This window comes from Uranotaenia lowii, chromosome 3 (genome assembly GCF_029784155.1).
Source record: "Uranotaenia lowii strain MFRU-FL chromosome 3, ASM2978415v1, whole genome shotgun sequence".
Taxonomy (NCBI): Eukaryota; Metazoa; Arthropoda; class Insecta; order Diptera; family Culicidae; genus Uranotaenia; species Uranotaenia lowii.
The window spans coordinates 218,796,646-218,818,360 of NC_073693.1; the positions used below are offsets into that span (position 1 = coordinate 218,796,646).

The window sequence follows — 21,715 nt, forward strand, 5'->3', positions numbered from 1 at the left end:
TTATTAGACTTTCTCAATATTCTCATTCTAAAGAAAAATGTAAATACTTCCGATGATAGATTACAGCCCAACTTACTTACAAATATCATAACAAATCAAAGTGGTAAAACTTGTTTCCACATTTGAACTCCAGTTGCCGCACATTTACGTTCATATCCCGAAACTCTTCCTGGTAGATTTCATCGAACATCGCTTGCAGTCGATCCAAACAGCCCTGCAGTTCTTTCTCCCGATCGCCTAGGGCCCACAGGAAGCTCACGTGAAACGAAGGATCTCGATAGAATTCGGGCAGTTTGTATCGTTTCATGCATTCGTCTAGTTTTGAAACCAGCTGTTGTAAAGGTCCATAGCTGCTAATGTGAACTTGAACGGCCAAAAACGTCCGCGTTCGTTCATCATTCACGTAAATTGCTAGATTTGATAAGTTGATTTTAAATCTGTAAAAAAAATCAATATTGAGTCATTTCCTGAAAGTAAAATAGGTAACATTATATGTTTTACCGTTTGGTTCCGGATATCGCTAATCGAATATCGTCTACGAAAGCTGATATGTTATGATGTCGTAGGACGAAAGTTTTTGTAAGGCTTAGGTGAAGATGTTCTATGCTGTTCAACTCTAACTGGTTTTCCTGTAAGCATTTGTTGATAATCTGCCTTTGCAAATCGACTAGTGGATCGATTTCGTTATCTGAAATAGTAAAGAAACAAATAAACACGTATAATTTTTAATATCTCTTTTGAAAGTTCGAATCCAAAAAAGTTAATCCACTTTCAAAATTCAAATGTGACTTTAAAGAAACCGTTAAAACTCACAATCGACGAACACATAGCTTGCCCAAATGCCGCGCTCGTGGGCGAACGATCTGATTCTGCCCTGATGATTGGAGGGATCATTTTCGGCTTGGTTGCTGCTGCTCTCGGTTACCTGCAGCAGCGATTTCGATGAGGGTAATGCAACTTCCGGTCTGAAGGAAGTTTCCGGATTGATCGGTTTCTCATCGTCGTCTTCACTTTCGGAACTGCCGTACTGTTGAATGTTGTGCATTCCGCGGGTTAGAGATCTGTTAAGAAAGAGAAGAAACCAGAGATGGCAGGTGTCCTGATTTATCAGGATTTGTCCTGATTTTCGAGTGACCGTCCTGATTTTTCAAAAACTCTCGAGTTGTCCTGATTTTTTAAAATTGGTCCCTAAAATGTCCTGAATTGTCCTGATTTTCATAAAAACCTCTCAAATCTAATCGAATTTGTAGTTTAACTATGACAAAATCTAATAAATCCGTTATAAAATAGTTAAACCCATTCAACAGATAGTAATCTTCGGTTCAGATGATATTTAAATGGTGTTTTTCGATATGAACTACAGGCCAGCCAAAAAGCTGCGTACTGTTGTTGCATAAATCAAGGCGTTTAAAGCACCTGTATTTCCCCTTTATTTATGCAATCTAAGCATAGCTGCTTGTTATTTTATGAATCAAGGGGTGTCCTGAAAAATCCTGATTTTTAGCTTCGCGTTGTCCTGATTTTTGACGAAACCACTTGGCACCCCTGGAAGAAACCACACGCAAAAATGAAGCATATTAGTACAGACACAAACCTTACGTTATAGTTCAGTTGCATGACGTGGTAAGCTAGTGGCGCTGCAGTCGTGCTTTTAAACAAGGGTTCCCAGATTGTTAAACCGGTTTTCTCTAAGACTTTATTATCGAAGTTAGATTTCGATACTACCACTACAACTTCGGTATAGTTTTCTACGTTTCTTACGTACCTATTATTTTTTTAAATGAATTTATTTCCCAGAGACTGTTTCAAGAAACAGATTTTTTTTTTGAGATTTTAAGAAATAATGAAAATTGTTGGCCATGACCAAATAACATGAAAAGTTTATGAGTTGTCCCAAAACAGTAATTTCAAAATACATTAAAAATTTCAGGTGAGGAAATAAAACATTGAGTTGTGCATGATTGAAAATTTTCAAAAAACTGCAATTTTTATAAGATAAATAAACAGACCTCAAAAATGTATTTTAAGCTGTGAATGTGTATTAAATCACCAAAATATATGTGGCCCTAGATACCCCACATTGTGAAGCTCATGATACCCTACAAGTTTTTTTTTTGTGAAAAATGGTCGCGTTTGAATGACTTATTGCTATTTCATGAAAAATTCCATTTCCATGTGAAAGAATAGACCAATTGGTTCCCATTAGAGACGCATTTAAAGGAATCAAAATAAGCAATTCAACAAGTTCGTCGCTTAATACAAATCAGAGCAACCAAGTTTCTAACGAGGCTCTTATAATAAGAGTCTTATGTGACTTACGCAGCGCCTATAAGTAGACTACAAATGTAATTTTCCCATTTCAGGGACTGTGAAGAAATCCTGTGAATATAAAATGTCGTCGTGTCTTGTTAAATTTCGCTGCTAGTTACTTAATCTTGTTATTATTATTTTTTCATTTTTATGACTTTTTTTATGTTATTATGTTTTTATGTTATATTTTGGTTTACAAATATATTAATCGTTCACATCAAAACCATCATCTCAAACTTACCACTCAGAAGATCACAATTATTTTTCACTGTTTAGGAAAAATAATAACTAACAACTAGCGAATGCTTCGTACCGTTAGATGATGGAAAACTGATGGAATGAATTAATGTGTTCATTATTTTTTCACAATGCCGTTTCTTCTATTTTTCATAAGATGTTCTTATGAAAACTGAAAGTATTTCATAAGACTCTTATGAAACACAATTTTGCGCTCTAGAAAGCGGTTCATAAGACGCATCTTATGAAAATTTTAATAAGAATTTGCCTGAGTGTAGCAATCACGGGGAGAACGAGTACAAGATGTTTCGTATTTGGGCCTCAATGTGATAACCGCAACGAAAAAATCAGCAACGAACGTAAATGGACTGGGATTTACACCTAGGTTTATATGAAATTTAACAAATTGGTATGGTTAATAAATCACAACTTGCTCCGAATCTTAAATAAACTATTTGAATGTTTTAAGGCATCATACTACTACAGCGCTTCTTAGAAATAATTAAATGGATTTTTTTTATCAAGTTTTATAAAAATAATCATGGAATATTTTTTGAATACCTAAAGTACGATTTAAAAACTGGTGATGAATTAAGATGAAAAAAAAATATTTTAGTATAATTTTCTTGATTTCTGTAGACTAATTCCTTGGTTTTGACTGCCTAGATATTGTCCGGAGTTATGGTCGGCAATTTTTAAATCAAATCCCGGATTTTGCCAAGTTTTTTGATAAAATATACCGGATTTATCCGGCTAGGGTATGTGCTAAAAAAAAAACTTGCAACCTTACGATATACACTTGAATTGTAAGTTCCCCTTTTAATATGAATCAAAGAAAATAAAAAAGGTAAAATTTACCGAGAAGTGAGGCGATTTTCTTCAACCCTTTCTCGGTAAATATTACCTTTTTTTTATTCACCTAGCAAAAAGGTAAAATATACTTTTTTTCAATTATCCTAGCAAAAAGGTAAATTCTACCTTTTTTTCAATTAACCTAGCAGGTCTACGACCAAGCTGATTGGGACAACATTGATACACGGATTGAAAACCAACTTGAACCAAATACATGCTATGGAATCGAATAAACTCAATAATATCTTCTACCAAGCCGACCAAAACAGCATCACAAGAACTGATGGAAAAAGGCGAAAAAAAGCCACGCGATGGTGGAACAAAGAGGTTGCCGTTGCCGTTAAAATCCGTCGGAAAAGTTTACGTGCTTTTCAGAAATTATATCAAAATGACCCTATATTCGAGGAGTATCACAGAAAATATTGTCTTGCGCGGAATAACTGCCGGAAAATGGAACTGAGTTGGGAAGATTTCTTAAACGGAATTGGCCCACAATCTTCAAGTACTGAACTGTGGAGTAGGGTGAATTCTTTGAATGGTTAAAAAGAGCACAGAGCTTCTTTGTCAAACTTGACGATCACTATACCGACAATCCTTCCAAAACCGTAGAAGGTTTGGGAAATTTAATATTTCGCAGAACTCCCAACAACTAGCAATTACAGGTCCCGTTTTAGAGCTAAGAAAGAACGTGCAGAAGCAAATGTAACCAACTTTCATCACATGGACTCATCGACGAAAACTACAACCAATCAATGAATTTCTTTTCGCTCTCCAGAACTCTAAAGTACAATCAGCCGGCCCCTGTTCTATTGGATATCCAATGCTAAAACGCCTCCCGCTTTCAGCTAAGTCAGCCTTTCTAGCAGCTTTCAACCGACTGTGGAATGAAGGTGATTTTCCCGCTATTTGGAAAACCAGCCTTGTAGGACCTATACCAAAAACTGGATGTAGTAGTCGGGAACCCAATCACTTTCGACCTATCAGCCTTACTTGTTGTCACTCCAAAATCTTGGAACGAATGGTCATCATCACGTCGATATCGCATCGCTCGACCTATCAAAAGCATACAACCGTACATGGAAAGAAGGGATCTTGAAACAATTTTATCTTATGGGGATTGGCGGAAAACTAGGTAAATTTGTACAAATTTTTTTATCTGATCGCACATTTGAAGTCGTCATAGGAACATCATATTCTGGAGAAAATGGAGTTCCTCAGGGGTCGGTATTCGCTGTGACATTATTTTTGATAGCAATGAACACTATTTTCAAAAACCTTAACAAAGGAATCAGTATTTTAGTATATGCAGATGATATTTTGATTGTCGTAACGGATCGTAGTATCAAAATTAATAGAAGGAAGCTACAATCAGCTGTAAGCAAGATATCAAAATGGACCAAATCTATGGGTTTTACGATGGCTCCAGAGAAATGTCTCAGGAGCCACTTTTGCTTTGAAAATTATATTCCCTGGAAGCTCAAAATCGAGCTGGACGGAGTAAAAATTCCATATAAGAAAGAACCTAAAATCCTAGGCATAACCTTTGACAGACGTTTCAACTTTGACTCACATTGCAGAAAGGTTAAACAGGACATAAAAAACCGTGTACGTCTCATTGTAATGATTAGTAAAAAGCGTACTGTATCCAACCGCAACACAATTTTAAATGTTGGAAATAGCATAGTCACCAGCAAACTTCTTTATGGACTAGAAATAACTTGTCATTCCTTCGAAAAAGTTATATCTATACTAGGCCCAACCTATAACAAAATCATACGACATGCTAGCGGACTGCTTCCAAGTTCCCCCGCTTTAGCTAGTTGCGCAGTAGCTGAAGTTCTTCCATTCCATTTGATAGCTGCTCTTTCTACTGTTAAAAATGCTATAAACATAGCTGGACAGACTAACAAAAAAGTGGCAAGAAATTTATTTAGAAAATACACTGAACTTCACTTACCCACCACTGAGCAGGTAATTATATTAGGGGGCCGACGATGGAACAGTTATATACCGAAAGTGAACTGGGAAATAAAGAAAAACGTTCGTCCTGGGGACAACCAAATAAAAATATTAGCATGTTTCAATGCGATTGTGGCCACAAAATTTCGAAATCATGAAAAACTTTATACAGATGGGTCTAAACTAGCGGACAAAGTTGGTGCTGGTCTCTTTGGCGGCTCATTAGAAATTGCGCGAAGTCTCCCACAACAAATATCAGTTTTTCCAGCAGAAGCTGCAGCGATAGCGTTGGCTTTACACCACAGTAGTTCTACAGGGAGCTTCATGATTTTTTCAGACTCAGCAAGTGTGTTACTTGCCATACAAAATCCTCGAAATCGTCACCCCTGGATACAACATATCCAACAGACAGCATCCGACTATTTCATCTTTTGTTGGATTCCCGGACACTCCGAAATCTATACTGAAGCGGACAAATTTGCAGCCATAGGACGCAACGAAGAGCAATACGACGTTGGAATTCCGAAGACAGATCTGTCTTACTGGGTTAAGTCCAAAATTTAGGACGCATGGATATCGGAATGGAGAACACATAGGAACCTGAACCTAGCGAAAATCAAAGGGGATCCAAGGAAATGGAAAGATCGAGCTAGTGAATAGAAAAGAACAAGTATTGTTATCGAGGCTTCGGGTTGGGCACACGAGGTATACTCATCGGCATTATGTCTCCGGGGAACCATCAAGGATGTGTGATTTATGCAATGTTGTTATTGAACACATACTCATATTACTCATCGAATGTCCTAAACTCCAAGGACCCAGAGAGGCGTACCAGGTTGGCGTGTTCATAAAAAAAAGACATACACCGTCTTAGCCGATTTAGGCTTTACAGACTGAATAAATGACGTGGACAACTTAAGATTAACATTTAACACCCAGTACCGATATGGGAATCGAACCCATGCCATCAGTGGACCAGCAATTACCGTCTTACCACGCTAACCACTCGACCACCGAGACGTACTTTACCTCTTTCACGTTCACCAAGCGAAATAGTAAATAATAGGGGAGAATGAGGATACTTGATCCCTGGGGATACTTGATTCCTTAGCTATATCTCGAAACTGGAATGTCTTACAAAGATCAAATGTTCTAGAAAAATGTGCCAAAATGAGCAAAATAACAATGCTTGTAGTTTAAATTTTTTTAACAAAATAATAGTTTGAGTAATTGAACTTTGTTTGAGAAATTGCACAAAATGTAACTTGAAGATCTTTTTTCATCACTTTAAAATGTTCCTTACATGGGACAATTATGAAAAAAATATTTGTTCCAATGTATCAATCGTTCGAGCGTAGAATGAACTTCATAATGCCATATTTTCAAAGCAATGGAAAACTCTCAACTTTTTTCGGAAAAAGTTTTCTAAAATGTTGATTATGGGTATAATTGATCCCCTACAGTTGGGTGCAATTGATCCCCCTTCCAAACGGAATATTCTTCTTCTGAATTGATTGTTATGATTGCTGATCACGAAATTACTAATATTTATCCAAAAACTAATATTTATCAAACAATTGTCTGAAGAAAAGAGCAAAAATAATTAATATTCTCTTAATTAAAAAAAAACGCCTTTAAGTATGCAATGTTAATAGCGCTGAGACAAAATAAAGAATTTTCTTTTTATGTCTGCTATAAATTGTGAAATGAGAACAAACATGATCAAAATAATCAATTAACATTCTAACTTGGAGTTTTGTTTGATTTTTATACAAGGATTAGGGCTTCCTGAATAAAAGATCAAGTCTCCTTCAATATCAAGAAGAATAATAACAAATTTGTTTTATTCTTCGGGACTCAGACATAAGTTCTGGCTGTGGCAGTACGATTAGTGATTAGTGATTAGTGAAAAGATCAAGTCTCCTTCAATAGGGGATCAAGTCTCCCCTAACTTCAGAAAAATCGCATTTTTTTTACTCCCACGAAATTGCTTCTAGTTCATCAACGGGTTTAAGTATCTTTCTAATTTTTGGAGCATAGAAACTTGAAGTTACAAGCTGTCAGAAAATGTCAAAGACGGCGAGTTGCTAAATTTTTCCAAAAAGATATGGTGAAAATAAGAAAAGGGGATCAAGTATCCCCACTCTCCCCTACTGTTTTTCCATTCTCTGACTTAAATGGTAAATGCTGGCTTGGTTGGATCTTCAATAAAAATTAAAGAAAAACGAATTCCTTCAAAAATTGATATTTATGTAAGATAAATACGGACTTCTACCTTATCATAATTGTTAAAATGTATCACCGTTTTAAAAAAAACTACTGGGTTAACTTTCTTCACCAGACTCGTGGCAATTCGGCTTACTGCTCTTCGTTTTGCTTCATTGCCAGACAAATACTTCTACTTTCTCACGGTCACTTTCTTCTCATTTTTTCAAATCCTCCTGCATTGCTTTAACAAATTCATGCCCTTCTTCTTCGATTAATCCCGTCAGGTCCGGATTTTCAGGAATGATATCTGGGTGATGTTCCGGAACGACGTGGAAACCACTTGGAAGCTCTCTGGGCCAATCTGTAACAAAAGCAAAGTTTGAAAGCGTGGATCATTTTAAATCTGAACGGTCAAGTTTTTTTTGACAGGAACATTTTTTTTAAATTTGTGATATTTGTGAAATATTTGAAGATGGGAGCTTATGATGGTTTAAGAGAAACGGATCCGACCAGTGGCTAACCCAAGAGAAGCCCCTTTGCCTCGGTTTCTCCGAAGAAGCGAAGCCGCCAGATTCTACAACAGCCACGTTCCCGTAAACTTTTATCGCTGTTGAAGCTATAACTGCGTCCTAAATCATCCGATATCAACGTTTCCCTTTGATTTGGTGTGCCTGTTCTGTATTATTATTTTTTTTTTGCTTATTTGTATTCTATAAAGAAAATCACAAACACCATAACCATAACCATAAGCGTTAGGCAGGGAATTTCACGCTTCATTCCTCCCTTGTTCCCGTATCTTTTGCGTTTTTCATCACATGGTTGGCCTGGCCGTAGTGGTATCTGCAATGCGTGTTCTATGTATCAGATACTATGTTGCAAAGAAAAATGAGGAACGCAAGTTTTTTTTTGTTTCGATTATAGTCGTTTTACCATCTTTATGGCATTCGCGACTTTATTAACGTTACAGTTGGCGGATCGTAATTGAAAAACTTATCCGGTACAACTGTGTTCGATGTTTACTCTTGGGCTCGAACTCGCGGACATCGGCTCAGGAGACAACAGACTTGCCAACTGAGCTATATCACAAGCCCAACGCAAGTTTTTCATTTTCCAGGATGCATACAAGTCTTGGTCATGTTGATGTGAGAAGAAGAAGAAAAAAGAAGAAGAAGAAGAAGAAGAAGAAAAATTTAAGAAGAAGAAGGATAATCTTAAATCTGGACGCATTAAAACGGCTCTACCTCGGAGCTAAATGTAAACAAAATAAAAATGTTATTTTCTTAAAATGTAGGTTTTTATCCTCGAAATCAAATGTTTTCAAACCCCTGTCTTCACAATTTGGACGAAGAGCTAGAAGCGGAACCGTTTCGAATGCTTAGGCAACGGACCTTCGACGACGGTGAGAATATGATGGAGGTTTGGAGAATTTCTGCCGGTAAGCCTGCATCCAAAGTAGCAAAGGGATTGGTGGCTGATTTTTACTTATGATTTTTTGCCCAACAATTCAGGAATACAAAGGAAATATGTATGTGACTATACGATTATTAATTTTTAAGAACTTTGACATTAAAAGTTTTCATAATAAATTGTAATTTAAGAAGATTGGTCCTAAGCCTAAAACGTGAGCTAAATTCGCTTTCATCTATGGCTAAAATTTTCGAATTTTTTTAGGAGTCTGGTATATCAAACTTAGTTTTCTTTAAAAAATATTATTCTATACTCATATATAACCAGCCCAATATTTCAGAGTGTATTGCAAATTCAAATATTTTAACCTTTGATGAAAATAGATCAAATTTTCAAAACAAAGTAAGAGGCAAAAATTATCATATCATGAACCAAATTAATGATTTAAGTTTGACATTTGGCTTTGAAAAAAAAAATGCAATAGTATGCTCAATTAAAAAGTGTCATTCAAACGTTATGAATCGAATAGTGAAAACCTCATTCTACAAAATTTAACACAACACTTCCCGTTATTCAAATATCTATATTAAACTAGCAATTTGAATTTAATTATTGATTCCCGAAACATAAAATGGCGGATTTTGTGTTAGTAACGTTTAACAGTACACTGGGAAAGTTTAGAAATTTGTTCAGATTTTGTGGGTGAAGATGTTTCTTTAACAGCAAATATTTTTCATAAAGAATTAATTCGATAGTAAAAATCCGGTGGATTAACAAAATTTGGATTTTTCGGATAAATCAAAGAACTAAAATTCTACCTTTTATATGTGATTTTTAATGGAATTGTGTTCACAAACTTATTCGGTTTAAAAATTGGATTCTGGAATTTGAATTAACAAGCAACATTAGGGACCGGGAAGAAACCTATGATTAGAAACACCTAAATTTGGCATTCTATACTGCAGAAACCCTTGGATTAAATTTTACAAATTTAGCATTTTTTAGGCTACGGCAAATGTTGTTTTAAATTTTGTCGAATAAAATTTAACACTCAAATTCGGTCCTTTGAGTTATACTTCAAAGTGTAGCACTCTGTAGGCAAGCGAAAAAACGAGATATCTTGAATTTGATCTGCAATGTGTTCAGTTCATGAGATCATTCCTCAACAATTTATGTTGATTGTTAAATATATTTACAAGTTAAACCTTTTCTGAATTATGAATTTGTATTCTGAATCTAAATTCTGAGCCTAAGTTCAAAAGTTGCGCTTTGAAGCTGTATCCGAATTTCCATAAGATTTCTGAACAAAAAATACGATTTCCAAATTTTATTCTAGATAAGAATTTTATGAACCGAGTTTTAGAGCCCTCGTTCATTAATCTATTATTTAAATTCTGTTCTGTAACTGGTTCAATCTAAATTCACTATTTAAATAATTTATTTTTAATCTGTATTGTGAATCAGTATAATAATAAGAATTTACAAAAATCTACATCATACTTTTTAATTTTGGATTGCCATTTCGAAGCTTTGAATTTTTTAATTTTGTGTAAGAATGAAGTTTAAGAACTTTGAATTTGAATATAAAACTATATCTCTCTTTTTTCATATTTGGAAACTATAATGAAAATATCGAAAATGCATATGATCTCGAAAATCATGATTGAAATTTGATATGAAATGCAAAAACAAATTTGCACCAGGGTTTCAAAGTAGCATAATTTCTATTTTTTTTAAGATTCTTTGAACTGAAAATAAAGAGTCCTAAACTGGATACAGAATCCGAAATACGAAAATAGGAATACTATTTTGGTTATAGGAACTATGGAATTAGAACCTCCGAAATGGATTTAAATTCATTATTTAATATTCAGACCTGAATTTCGATGAACAAGTGAGACAATTTTGAAAAAGTGTTGCAGAATTTTGGGCTTGGGATGGATTTTTGAGTTTTTGGCATAAGTTTTTAGTCCAGATTGTTGCTCTTGATTTACCTTACTGTATTATCATAATTTGGTTCTAAATTTAAAATTATGAGTGTAGAGTAGAATACCTTGCTTACTGTTTTGGATCCTCATTGGGGGGGGGGGGGGGTGGTTTAAACCCTCAAAACCTCCCCCTTTCCTACGGCCATGGTTTGGACACCCTGTTCGCTGAGCTCAGCGGCCATTTTGTTCCACCATTTCTTCATCTCTGTTGCATCCCGAGTCGTCCTACCATTGAGGGCAGTTGGGTGGGTTGATTTCCTTTTCAACAAAATCAACCCCGTTGTACTGATACCACTATAGTACCTCTCTGGTGCAGTGGCAGCTTGCCAAATCTGGCCAAAACTTTACTGGTCCTTTGTGAGATCTACAAGGTCCGGCAATTGAAGTGCTACATTGGAACTAACAAATAATTTGATCAAAACAAAAAAATTTTCTTTCAAATTTAATACGATTTACATCAAAACAGATCATATTTTCAAAATCCATTGGCGCCTTTCGATTTTTTTGTCCTTGAGCTTAACCACTAGCTGCAGAAGCTCAAGGCACATATTATAAAAAGCCCGCAGGTGGTTTTTGTGGTATTTTATCCCAGGATTCAACTATAGGGCGCTTCAGAACTTCCAACCCGTCATGTTTTGAAGAGTAGACTTCTGGCTTCTGTACACCCTAGACAGCCAAGTCCATAGGGTTCAGGTCCGGCGAACTCCCTGACCACTCCGTACTCGAAATTAACCCTCGAAAAAAATTTCGCTCACAAAAATTAAAACCTCTTTCCTTCGTAAGCCAATGCGAAGTTCTGCTGAAAAACCACCAACCAAAACCAAAATTAGGACGTGTCCCCAGTTCGAGGACATGCCGTAGAACTATTTTCGATGCGTAAATTGATTGATCTTCACCTCTTCAGGGTGTTCGGTTGATCTTCACCAGTAAAGTACGAGCTATCCCGACCCAGACCTTTAATAAGACAGATTTTTTTTCGTCTTGTGGCCTTTAATACGTTTGCATAGGTTCGTGATCATTCTGGTAACCAAAATCTGTAGTTCTGTTTTTTCAAGAACCGCTTTACGGCGACGAATTCATCGGCTGAAAACACGATATTCTCCTAATTTTTCATGCGCGGACTGCGTAAGCTGCGCTTTCGCCCTTTCTACCCGCTCTTGCTTCTGTTCAAACGGTCTTGAAATCTTAGGATTTTGTAAGGCTGGGCCTAAAAATCATCTTCCAAGAGCCCCCCCATGAGGGTTCAAAATTGTCCGCGGAATTTTCTTCACTAAACTTCAAATTTCAAATTTGCAGATTTTGATAAACGATCAAAATGATTGATTAAATTAAGCCCGATTTTTTTTACTCGTTTCTCAAAATCAAACAATAATTTAAATTAAGAATTATGATTTAAGCGTCCAAGATTTTTGAGCAAATTTTTTCAAAATGATCTGACCATGAACGATTTTCTGGAATTTAAAAATATTATTTAAAACTGACTGAAGTGTTTCAATAGACCATTTATTTTTTAAGTGTTTCTCTTCATGATTTTCATGAAAAAAATTATAAACAAGTAAAGTAATTTCATAAATGTTTCAGTTTAGGCTAGATTCATTTATAGATTTTGTGATTCCAAATTTCCTAATATACATTTAATTTCGATGTGTGATCAGATTTTGGTTTCTGTATCCAGTTCACTGTTCTTGAATTCCAATTTGGAAAATCATTTGGATGGAATCCTGATTTGAATCTAGGTTTTGCATTTCAATCTTAAACTAGATGCGTTTTCCATATTTGAAGCACACCATTCCGAATTATGATAAGAATTTTGTTTTTAATTCCAAACCATTTTTACGAAAAGAATTTGAAATTTTTACTTTAAATTCTAATGCAGAATCGGAACTTATCATATTGAGGACTAATTACGAGATATCTTGTAGCTGCTTTTCTGCGAGTGTGCTACACTTAAAAGAATAACTCTTTTGTTCTATATCTGAATAACTCAATACTATTAATTAATTAAAACTTGGTTAAACTAGATGGATAACTTGTGTTGAAAATGTTTCATAATTGAAATCCAGAATGGAAAATTCGGATACAGTTTCATCATTTGCAATTTTTATTTAGAATCACAAGCCAAAAATTCAGAATTCAAATGAGAAATCTCTGGCTAAATGCTCTGATACATATCTGATACATTCATACATAACTCATTGAAATTATTATCTGGAAATGAGATTTTAAAACCGTTCTCAAATTTGGAATTCAGATTCAAATGGCAGGATACAGATTTGGAATTTTTAATTAAAAACTCAATTATAAATTCAGCTCAAAGTTTAGTTTTTTTCTGTCAAAATAAAATATCTATGTGAGAAGTTAAGGATTCAAATTGCAAGAGATCGTAGTTTCCTTATTTTAATTCTGGAATAAAAATACATTTTTCATACAATTAGTTCCAGTTTGGAAACTCAAATCAGAAGGAATTACAAATATTAAATATATATATATTTTTTTTAATTTAAGTGGCTTTATCCGTGAATATTATAGATTTGAAATTAATGATGGATAGACCATATGAAGAAAGTTACTAGGGTGTTGAAAAGAGCGAGGAGCATTTTGAATAGAAGCTTCATCACATTTGAATTTGAGATCATTTAAAAGATTTTGTTCTTAGAAAAATCTCGATTTTAATTTTTTTTTAAATATTCGCAGGATTCTTATTTTAAATGATGAATTTTTGAAAAACAAAGTACAAACTAAAATCTTTTAATTTTAATCGAGTTTAAAAGAGTAAAAAAATCTGATTTGAACCGCAAACTCAATCTCTTAGTTTTTTTTTGTAAATATAGGATACATTTTTACCAATGCTTATAAGGGCTATGCTGTTATTGAAAAAAATAAGCTCATTACTGTCTAATTTAATTTAGTACAAAAAAATATTTTATTGAATGAAACCTTTGAAATTCTTCATTTGTTTTTGAAAACTTTATAAAAAAATTGGCAATTTTTTGAACTTATTTCCAAATGTTAGGATTTTAAATAAACACAGAACCATATTGTAGAATAACTCACACCTGAATTAAGAATTCAACTTTTTTCCTTCATGTATGCATTGTTTAAAAAAAAAATGTTATAGGAAAAATTTTGTCACCAAACCCCTCCCCCCCCCATGAGCCGGCTCTTCCTACGGCCCTGTTCGCAACATTTAAACCCGACAACCGATCGATATGGAGTGTTGGATGGAGAAGGCCGAATAGGGATATCTGAAGATTCAACTGAACACAGCAATCGTGAAACTTTACGCCAACTAGTATCGACATTTTTTTCATTCGCAAAAATACTTTAAAACGTTCAAGACGCCTTTTTTCACGGTGTCTCTGAAGGAACGATTTTATTTATCGAAAATTAGCATCGCTAATTTTTGCACCATTCGAAAGCTGGGACTTCCCCCTTTCATTTGAGCCCAAATTTGAAATAATCCACCGGGGGGTCTAGAACATTTTATTTTTTTGAAGATTTTTTAACCTTTTTAACGGTTTTTTCAAAGACAAAATCATACTAATCACTGTGGAAATGCTCGTCTTACCTTTAGCGTAAATCCAACATCATATGTTAATAACATGATTTAATAGGAAATTTCCCTGGCTAGAATTTTGTACAAGACATCAAAGCGATACAAATTGGAAGAAAAGAGTTGGAATGTCACAAACAGAGAGATTATTATTTCATTTGAAAAATCTAATAAAACTTCACACCACTGATTGTACTATGACCAGAAAAAATATTCTACGAACTTAGTTATTGATTGTAGAATGTATAAATGTTCAAAACGGTTTATTAACAATAGAAAATCAATTTTCTACATAAAATTGATCAGGATTATCTGAAGTTATGAGCATATTAGGGGTTTTATTATTCTGGTACAAATATCAAATTTTTTTTGCCTAATTTTTCAAAAAATCCCGAAGTGAGGGATAAATGAAGTTTAAGGTTTTTTTTTCAAATGTATTGAAAATTTGAATAAATTTTTAATTTGAATTTTAAGCATTTCAAGCCACTGCTTTAAATACTGTTTATGACACGATTGTTTTTATAGAAGTAAAAAAACAACCTTTTAGAGGAAAGCCAAAAATGCAGAAAACCACTGACAAATGTTTGCAGTGTTCCTTAGTATCAGATAAAAACCCATGTTTTTTATTTTATCTAGAAAATTTGAAAAAAAAAAAACATAATCAATTTGAACAAATGCAAAATTTTCAGAAAACGGAATAAAAAGTTCGCAAAAAATTTGATGACTTCAGATCTGACAACTCAAAGTGAATTGAGAGAATATTTTCAGATTAAAGTATTACATCAAATCAACCTCTTAAAATTGTTGAAAACAGAGTTGATGTTGAGATTTTGTAATTTTCTTTTTCCTTTTAATAAAAAAAAATCAATAAAAGACATTTGGTTCAGTTCGTGTACTTTCGAGAAAAATGAACAATCTAGAATTTTTGCTTGAAAGCTTAAATTCGACCACATTTTTACATACACGAGTGCCTCCAAAAACACCAATTTATGCAAACAAACATAAACAATGGGTTGACTTTTTTTCAAATTTTATATATGACCCTTTATTTTGCTTGTGATACCCGTGTCTAAGGTTTTACAATCAATCAAAAGTGAAAAGTATGAAAACCTTCAGAAATCATCAAACAGGATGAAAGATTTTCAACTAAGATGTTTGATTTTAAAATCCAGGTGAATTATTTTGAATTTGAGCTTAAATGTAAGAAGTGAATCTAATTTGTTTCCTAATCCCAAATATTTGTTCATAAAGTAGTCAAACTAACTTAGCTCAAAATATAAATAACTAAGTTTTCAAGAGAGGCGGGAGACATTTTTTGCAGAATAAAACCCTTTAAATGCTTATAACTTCAGATAATCCTGATCAATTTCATGTAGAAGATTGATTTTTTATTGTAAATAAACCGTTTTGAACATTTATACACCCTACAATCAATAGCTAAGCTCGTAGAATAATTTTTCTGGTCATAGTACAATCAGTGGTGAGAAGTTTTATTAGATTTTTCAAATGAAATAATAATCACATTCCAACTCTTTTCTTCCAATTTGTATTACTTTGATGTATTCTACAAAATTGTAGCCAGGGAAATTTCGTATTAAATCATGCTATTAACATATGATGTTGGATTTACGCTAAAGGTAAGACGAGCATTTTGACAGTGACTAGTATGATTTTGTCTTTGAAAAAAACCGTTAAAAAGGTTAAAAAATCTTCAAAAAAATAAAATGTTCTAGACCCCCCGGTGGATTATTTCAAATTTGGGCTCAAATGAAAGGGGAAAGTCCCTGCTTTTAAATGGTGAAAAAATTAGCGATGCTAATTTTCGAAAAATAAAGTTTTCTCCCAGAGACACCGTGTTTTTCTGAATAGTCTACCCTGTTTGCTTCAAGAACATTTCAAGACACCGAAAGTCACCGAGGTAACAGTTTGATTTTCAAAATGGGTAAATGGACGTAAGAACAAAATATGGCAACCCGTTTACTAGAAGAGAGAAATAGCTCCTTCGATAGTCGCCATCAACAGTGGGTGGAAAACTCTTGCCATGGGGAAAGCTCACCCACTCTCTGGAAAGCTCGGTAGCGGGGGAGATTCGAAAACAGACAAAAATGCATGTTTCGGTCTGTAGGACCATTCTCGTTGCCATGATGACGCTGGGTGGGTGATCTGGGTGATGAAGAAACACGGTAGCAAAACCGGTCGGTCGTCAAAACAGCAAACAACAAGTTGCATTCCGGTCCGGCATCGGCATGTTCGGCTGCAGGAGAGCACCGTATGGGAGAGAACGAACGTTTTCTCATGGCTCGCTCGTGTTTTGGGTGTTTGGGGGAGACTGAATCAGCGGATGCCCAGAACTGACTCTGTGGGGAGCAAACGAAGAGCGTTCGCTGTCCCCGGTTGAACGTTTGCGAAGCGCCGAGTTTGTTTGGAGCCGGAGATGCAATTTTGATGATTGTTTGATGACGGTTTGTTGTCTGTCCATTTCGCCGGGAGTAGACCAGCTGAGCGAGCGAATTGGATCCATGGCAGGCGTGCTCCCCCGACGGCATCGGCCACGAAAGTTAACTGTTTCGTTAGTATCGTGGAGTACGCGGGAACGTTCGGTTCAGTTTCTTCGGAGCGATTTTGAAGGTATAGTGGATATTTCGGTGTTTTTTTTGTTCTTGCTTTATCATTGTGCAAAAGGAATGGGGGTTTGGGGGAAATCATTCATTTCTCTACTATCATATTGGCTAGAAGGATTGTTGCAGATTTGTTTTTTTGCTGTTTGTTAGCTCCTTGGAGGGTCCCTTGCAACAGATTGGAAATGAAGTGATTTGCAAATTACCTCCAGGGATTCCAGGTGAAAAGAGGCCTCGCGGCTAAATTCGCTTAGGGGAGATGTGGGGCCAGTGTCTGGGAGCCGTTTTTCCAATACTGCGGGCCTCCTGTTTTGTGTGCGTGTGTGAGCTCAAGTCATAAGAAGACGAAGAATTTGTGAAGTCAATCCGGTTGTCATATGGATCTGTTTATGAAAGATTGGGCGGCTTGGCTTTCGTCTTTCTGCTACTTACCTCTGTCTGGGGTCACCCGGTGAATGAAGTTTGTGCGAAGTGAGTTGTTGTCGTCTGCTCCAAAGCTATAAATGGACAGGCCTATTCGTGTTTGTGAATGTAGGGAGGCACGCATCGTTCATTCAGATATTTATGCGTTCGACGCTAAAGGAAAAGGGCACTAATTATGGGGCCGGGAATATGGTCAAGCCCTTGTCGAGAAGACACAGTTCGGAGTCTGATGGCTGTTTAAGCTGAAGAAAGTGGAAAGCGATTGATTGTCGTGGTAAAAATAAGTGGTGTAACATTCTGTGAAACCGTGACTGACTGGCAGACAGTTGGGTCTTTTCACGATTGACGTGTCACTGCACTGTCTGGCAGCCAAGAGAGTTCGGAAGTTGGTTGGAGCAAGAAGACACACACAGGAAACTTATACGTGATAACTCGTACGGCTTCAGCTGAAATGCTCCCCGGGGCTTAGGACGGAAAACGGAGGGACTGGCGCTTAGCAAACGAGCACTATGACTATGCAAATACAGCGGGTTTTTGCGGAAAGTTTTCTTCACCGGAGATTCACTTAAACCGCCTGGAGCTGGAATCCCTCCTCATGGTGCAAAATGTGAGCTGTATTGTGAACTGGATAAAACGAGCTGTGAAACTGTTCCATATCATAAACACAGTTTTTTTACACAGTGAAACCCCTAACGCATCATTTTGTGAATGTTTACTCAGTGTTCTTCTATTTATAAATCTATGATTAATAGGTTAACCCATATCCTGGTTTAAAATAATGTACCAAATTTGGTGTTCCGATTACTCTGTCCTCAATTCCCGAAACAAAAATGAAAAAAAAATCTAAACCAAACCAAAACTAATTCGTTTATCAGATGAAAACGACGACGATGACGACGGAGGTGGTTTATGCAAATGTTCAGTGAGAAATGAAAAAAAAAAAAACAACAAGACGAGGTCGGCCGCCTCTATTTTGGTGGAGCCTACATACATTCGGAGGGAACATGTGTTTTAGTTGTGTTCGCGCAATAATCGACTGTCCAAACAAGATTGCGTCTTTCCTAAAATTATTCGTCATCGCCCGTCGACCGTCATCTGTTGGATCGTTCTTGTTCTAAGCAGTGCTGGCCGACTGCAACCACCTACGCACTTTTTCGGTTCTACCGGAGGCGATGGCGATGGCTATTGGGAATGAAGACACACCACCGATCCTCTCCTTTTCTTCAGAATCACTCCTCCCGTGAACTCCAACGAATTATGTTGGGAGTTGTGATGGTGTTTTTTTTTCAGCTGGGTGCACGTGCTCAAAAGCGTTTTTCAAACGAGACTCACGATCAAGAATGATCTTCCGCATGTGGGGAAACACTAAATTGTGATACTTAATTTGATGGAGGAGAGTTGCTAGGTTAAAGTAACCGATATTTTTAAAATGAATCTTAAGTCTGAATTTTTTAAATTTTGAAACTGAGTTTTTGATACGGATTTTGAATTTGGCTTCAAAGTCTGAATTTTGAATTCCGAACTCGTTATCTGAACTCTGAAGTTTATTTTTCATTTTCCATTTGGAACTTCCGTTGTTTTATTTAAAAAAAACTGGCGATAAAAGATGATTTTAAATGTTTATAGGACTTTCGGGAATAGAACAAATGGAAAATAATGTTAAAAGATAAAGGAAAAATATGATTCAAATTACGTAAATAGATTCATTTCAAAATTGAATTTTCACTGACTGAATGTTTGAGTCGATAGAAAAAATGGGATTTTTTTTAAGTTTATGAAAAAGAAGAATGAATGAAAACTAAGCCAAGTTTCCGGAGAAATAGGAAATCAGTAATTTGTAATCTGTAGCATTTCGAAAAGCCGTTCCAAGATATTATTGGCGTTTTTAATTGAATTTTTCGACAATTCTTCTTTAAGAATCTGGAAAAATCTCTGCTATGTTATTCAGAGCAAGTGATATCATCAACTTTCCAGTGCAGTGGGTAATCTTTTCTATGCATTGAAATTTCCATCACTTCCAAATTCAGAACTCATCATTGAAATCCGTCATCAACTTTAGGAATTCCCTCGCAGAAATAAAAATAGAGCTATATAAATCTATATAAATAGAAGATGTTAGATAAGCCACCTATGCCAAAGGTGAGGTTAATGCCTACCTCTGATTTACATGGAATTATAGCAAAATAAACCTAGCAAGTCATTAAACAAGCTGGTAATGGCAAAAAAAAACAAATAGAAATTAAACGATTATTTTCTGGTCAAAAATCTAATTTCCAATTGAAGTCATTTTGTGAAGTTTTTAAAATCATGCGTGATAGACATTCATTTTTCGATTTTTTTTCGGCCGCATATGATATCCTATCGAAGATTTTTGATACAAAAGATCTTTGATTATTTGTAGAAAAGTTTTTTGGTTGAAGTTGATCGAGATTCTATTAAAAATTCATTCTAATGTTTTCGAAATTAGATATGACAAAAGTTGTTGACCAAGAACAATTTCTACCATCATTTTGACTATTGCTTTATAAAATTGCTGTTTCAAAAAATAATCTACCCTGACTGATCATATTTTAGTTTGTTTGACTTGTTTCATTTCTCATCATCAAAATTTAAAGTGGTAAAAGTATGTTACCGTATGAGGGAAAGGAAATAAATACTTTAAAATTCGAAAGGAAATAAAGCCAAAACATATGTCAATACTTAAAGTTCCTAGAACTATGAAATCATGGTTTTAAAAACGAAATTTTTAGTGTTTTAACACATAACGGACCGTAAAGAAATTTAAGCCGAGAAACGCCGAAACTCGGCATACTTTATTTCAAAACTCACTGGAACAAATTCTATAAATTTAGTATATCTTAGTTATCCAACGTGTTCAATTTCTTAGAATAGAGTTTTAAATAAATATTTATAACACTTGAGTTATGCTTCTATTAGGAGTTGCACATTTGCGGCAAGTGAAAAATGGAGATTTCTCGTATTTGGCCCGAAATATGTTAACTTCATAATAAAAATAAAACAGAATTATGTGACATAAAATTAAAATAAAGCTAATGTGCTTCGACAAAACAATATTAAATGATTTTGTTTACATGTTTATCTTTTCATTTCTTCGAATAATGCTAATAAATCTGAATTTGCCCTGATAATGCTTGGTGTTTGGATTGGAAAATTTGAAATCAAATACGGTTTATTTAAAGTTTTTCAAAAGAATTTCCCGGAATAGTCCGGGCCAGATACGAGCGAAAAAAGGATCTGGAATGCTTATACAACTCTAGACCTAAGGCATTTCATTTTACGACACTTAATTACGTTCATAAATGTGGAATCCCGGTTCTGGACCCTATTGAGGTCCAAATCCAGACTGCCGCACAACTGACCTGATGACTACCTAGATACAATAGAGGTCAGTTGTGCTAGCGATTGCTCACCTTCGTTTACATACTTCTTAGCTCTCAGATACTCTCTTTCATCGTGAGAGCAGAGGCATGTTCTAGGATGCCACAATAAATTGAACCTAATTTTTTTTATTGTAAATTTCAAATTGCAATTCCACAAACCTATTGTATTGAAATTCAAATCTTTACGCTCAAAAATCTTTACCCATCTTTAGAATTTTTTAGTAGTGTATCTAATCCTGTTCAGAATTTGAAATCATCGATTTTATTCCAAAATTCAGTCATCAAATACTAACTTTACACATCATTAAACATTATTATTAAACATTTTTTATTCAGTAACGTAAGATATTACATCTTGTTTAATGTTACATTTTGTGCGTTGATATAATTCAAGTGCCTTGGATCTTATTTCGATAAATAACTAAACATTTGAATAAAAAAAACTATCTTTATTTGTAAAGTGCTCAATTAATCTCATCTTAAAAACTGCGAACGAGGTTTCCAGTGTTAAAGAATTAGGAACGGCATTCCAATAGCTTACACCTTTAACAAAAAACGAATTGCCATACAGCTCTGATCTGTGGCGAGGAATGACGAATTTTAAAGCTCTAGAACTTCTTAACTGAGATAATCTATATATATAAAAATGAATGTTTGTCTGTCTGTCTGTTCCCTATAGACTCGGAAACTACTGAACCGATCATCGTCAAAACTGGCATCTGAGGGTTTTTGAGGCCGGGGATGGTTTCTGTAATAGTC

The 21,715-nt window shown here is 35.1% G+C and overlaps 1 protein-coding gene across 1 annotated transcript; it reads right to left on the bottom strand.

The window, feature by feature from the left end:
- Positions 1 to 44: 44 nt before the first annotated feature.
- LOC129753096 (U6 snRNA phosphodiesterase 1) lies at positions 45 to 17,679 on the bottom strand. Its single transcript, XM_055748899.1, has 5 exons — positions 17,565 to 17,679; positions 16,871 to 17,123; positions 814 to 1,061; positions 502 to 688; positions 45 to 437 (listed from the first exon to the last, which is right to left on the bottom strand). Exons 1-5 carry the CDS (start codon positions 17,677 to 17,679, stop codon positions 86 to 88), a joined length of 1,155 nt encoding a protein of 384 aa, XP_055604874.1. The 3' UTR covers positions 45 to 85.
- Positions 17,680 to 21,715: the final 4,036 nt, after the last annotated feature.

Coding starts and splice junctions, on each gene's coding strand:
- LOC129753096 (XM_055748899.1), bottom strand. CDS start 17,679: ATGCGTGCCTCCCTACATTCACAAACACGAATAGGCCTGTCCATTTAT. Junction 17,124..17,564: donor CCGGGTGACCCCAGACAGAG/GTAAGTAGCAGA, acceptor ATCGCTCCGAAG/AAACTGAACCGAACGTTCCC. Junction 1,062..16,870: donor CTTCGTTTGCTCCCCACAGA/GTCAGTTCTGGG, acceptor CTTTCTTAACAG/ATCTCTAACCCGCGGAATGC.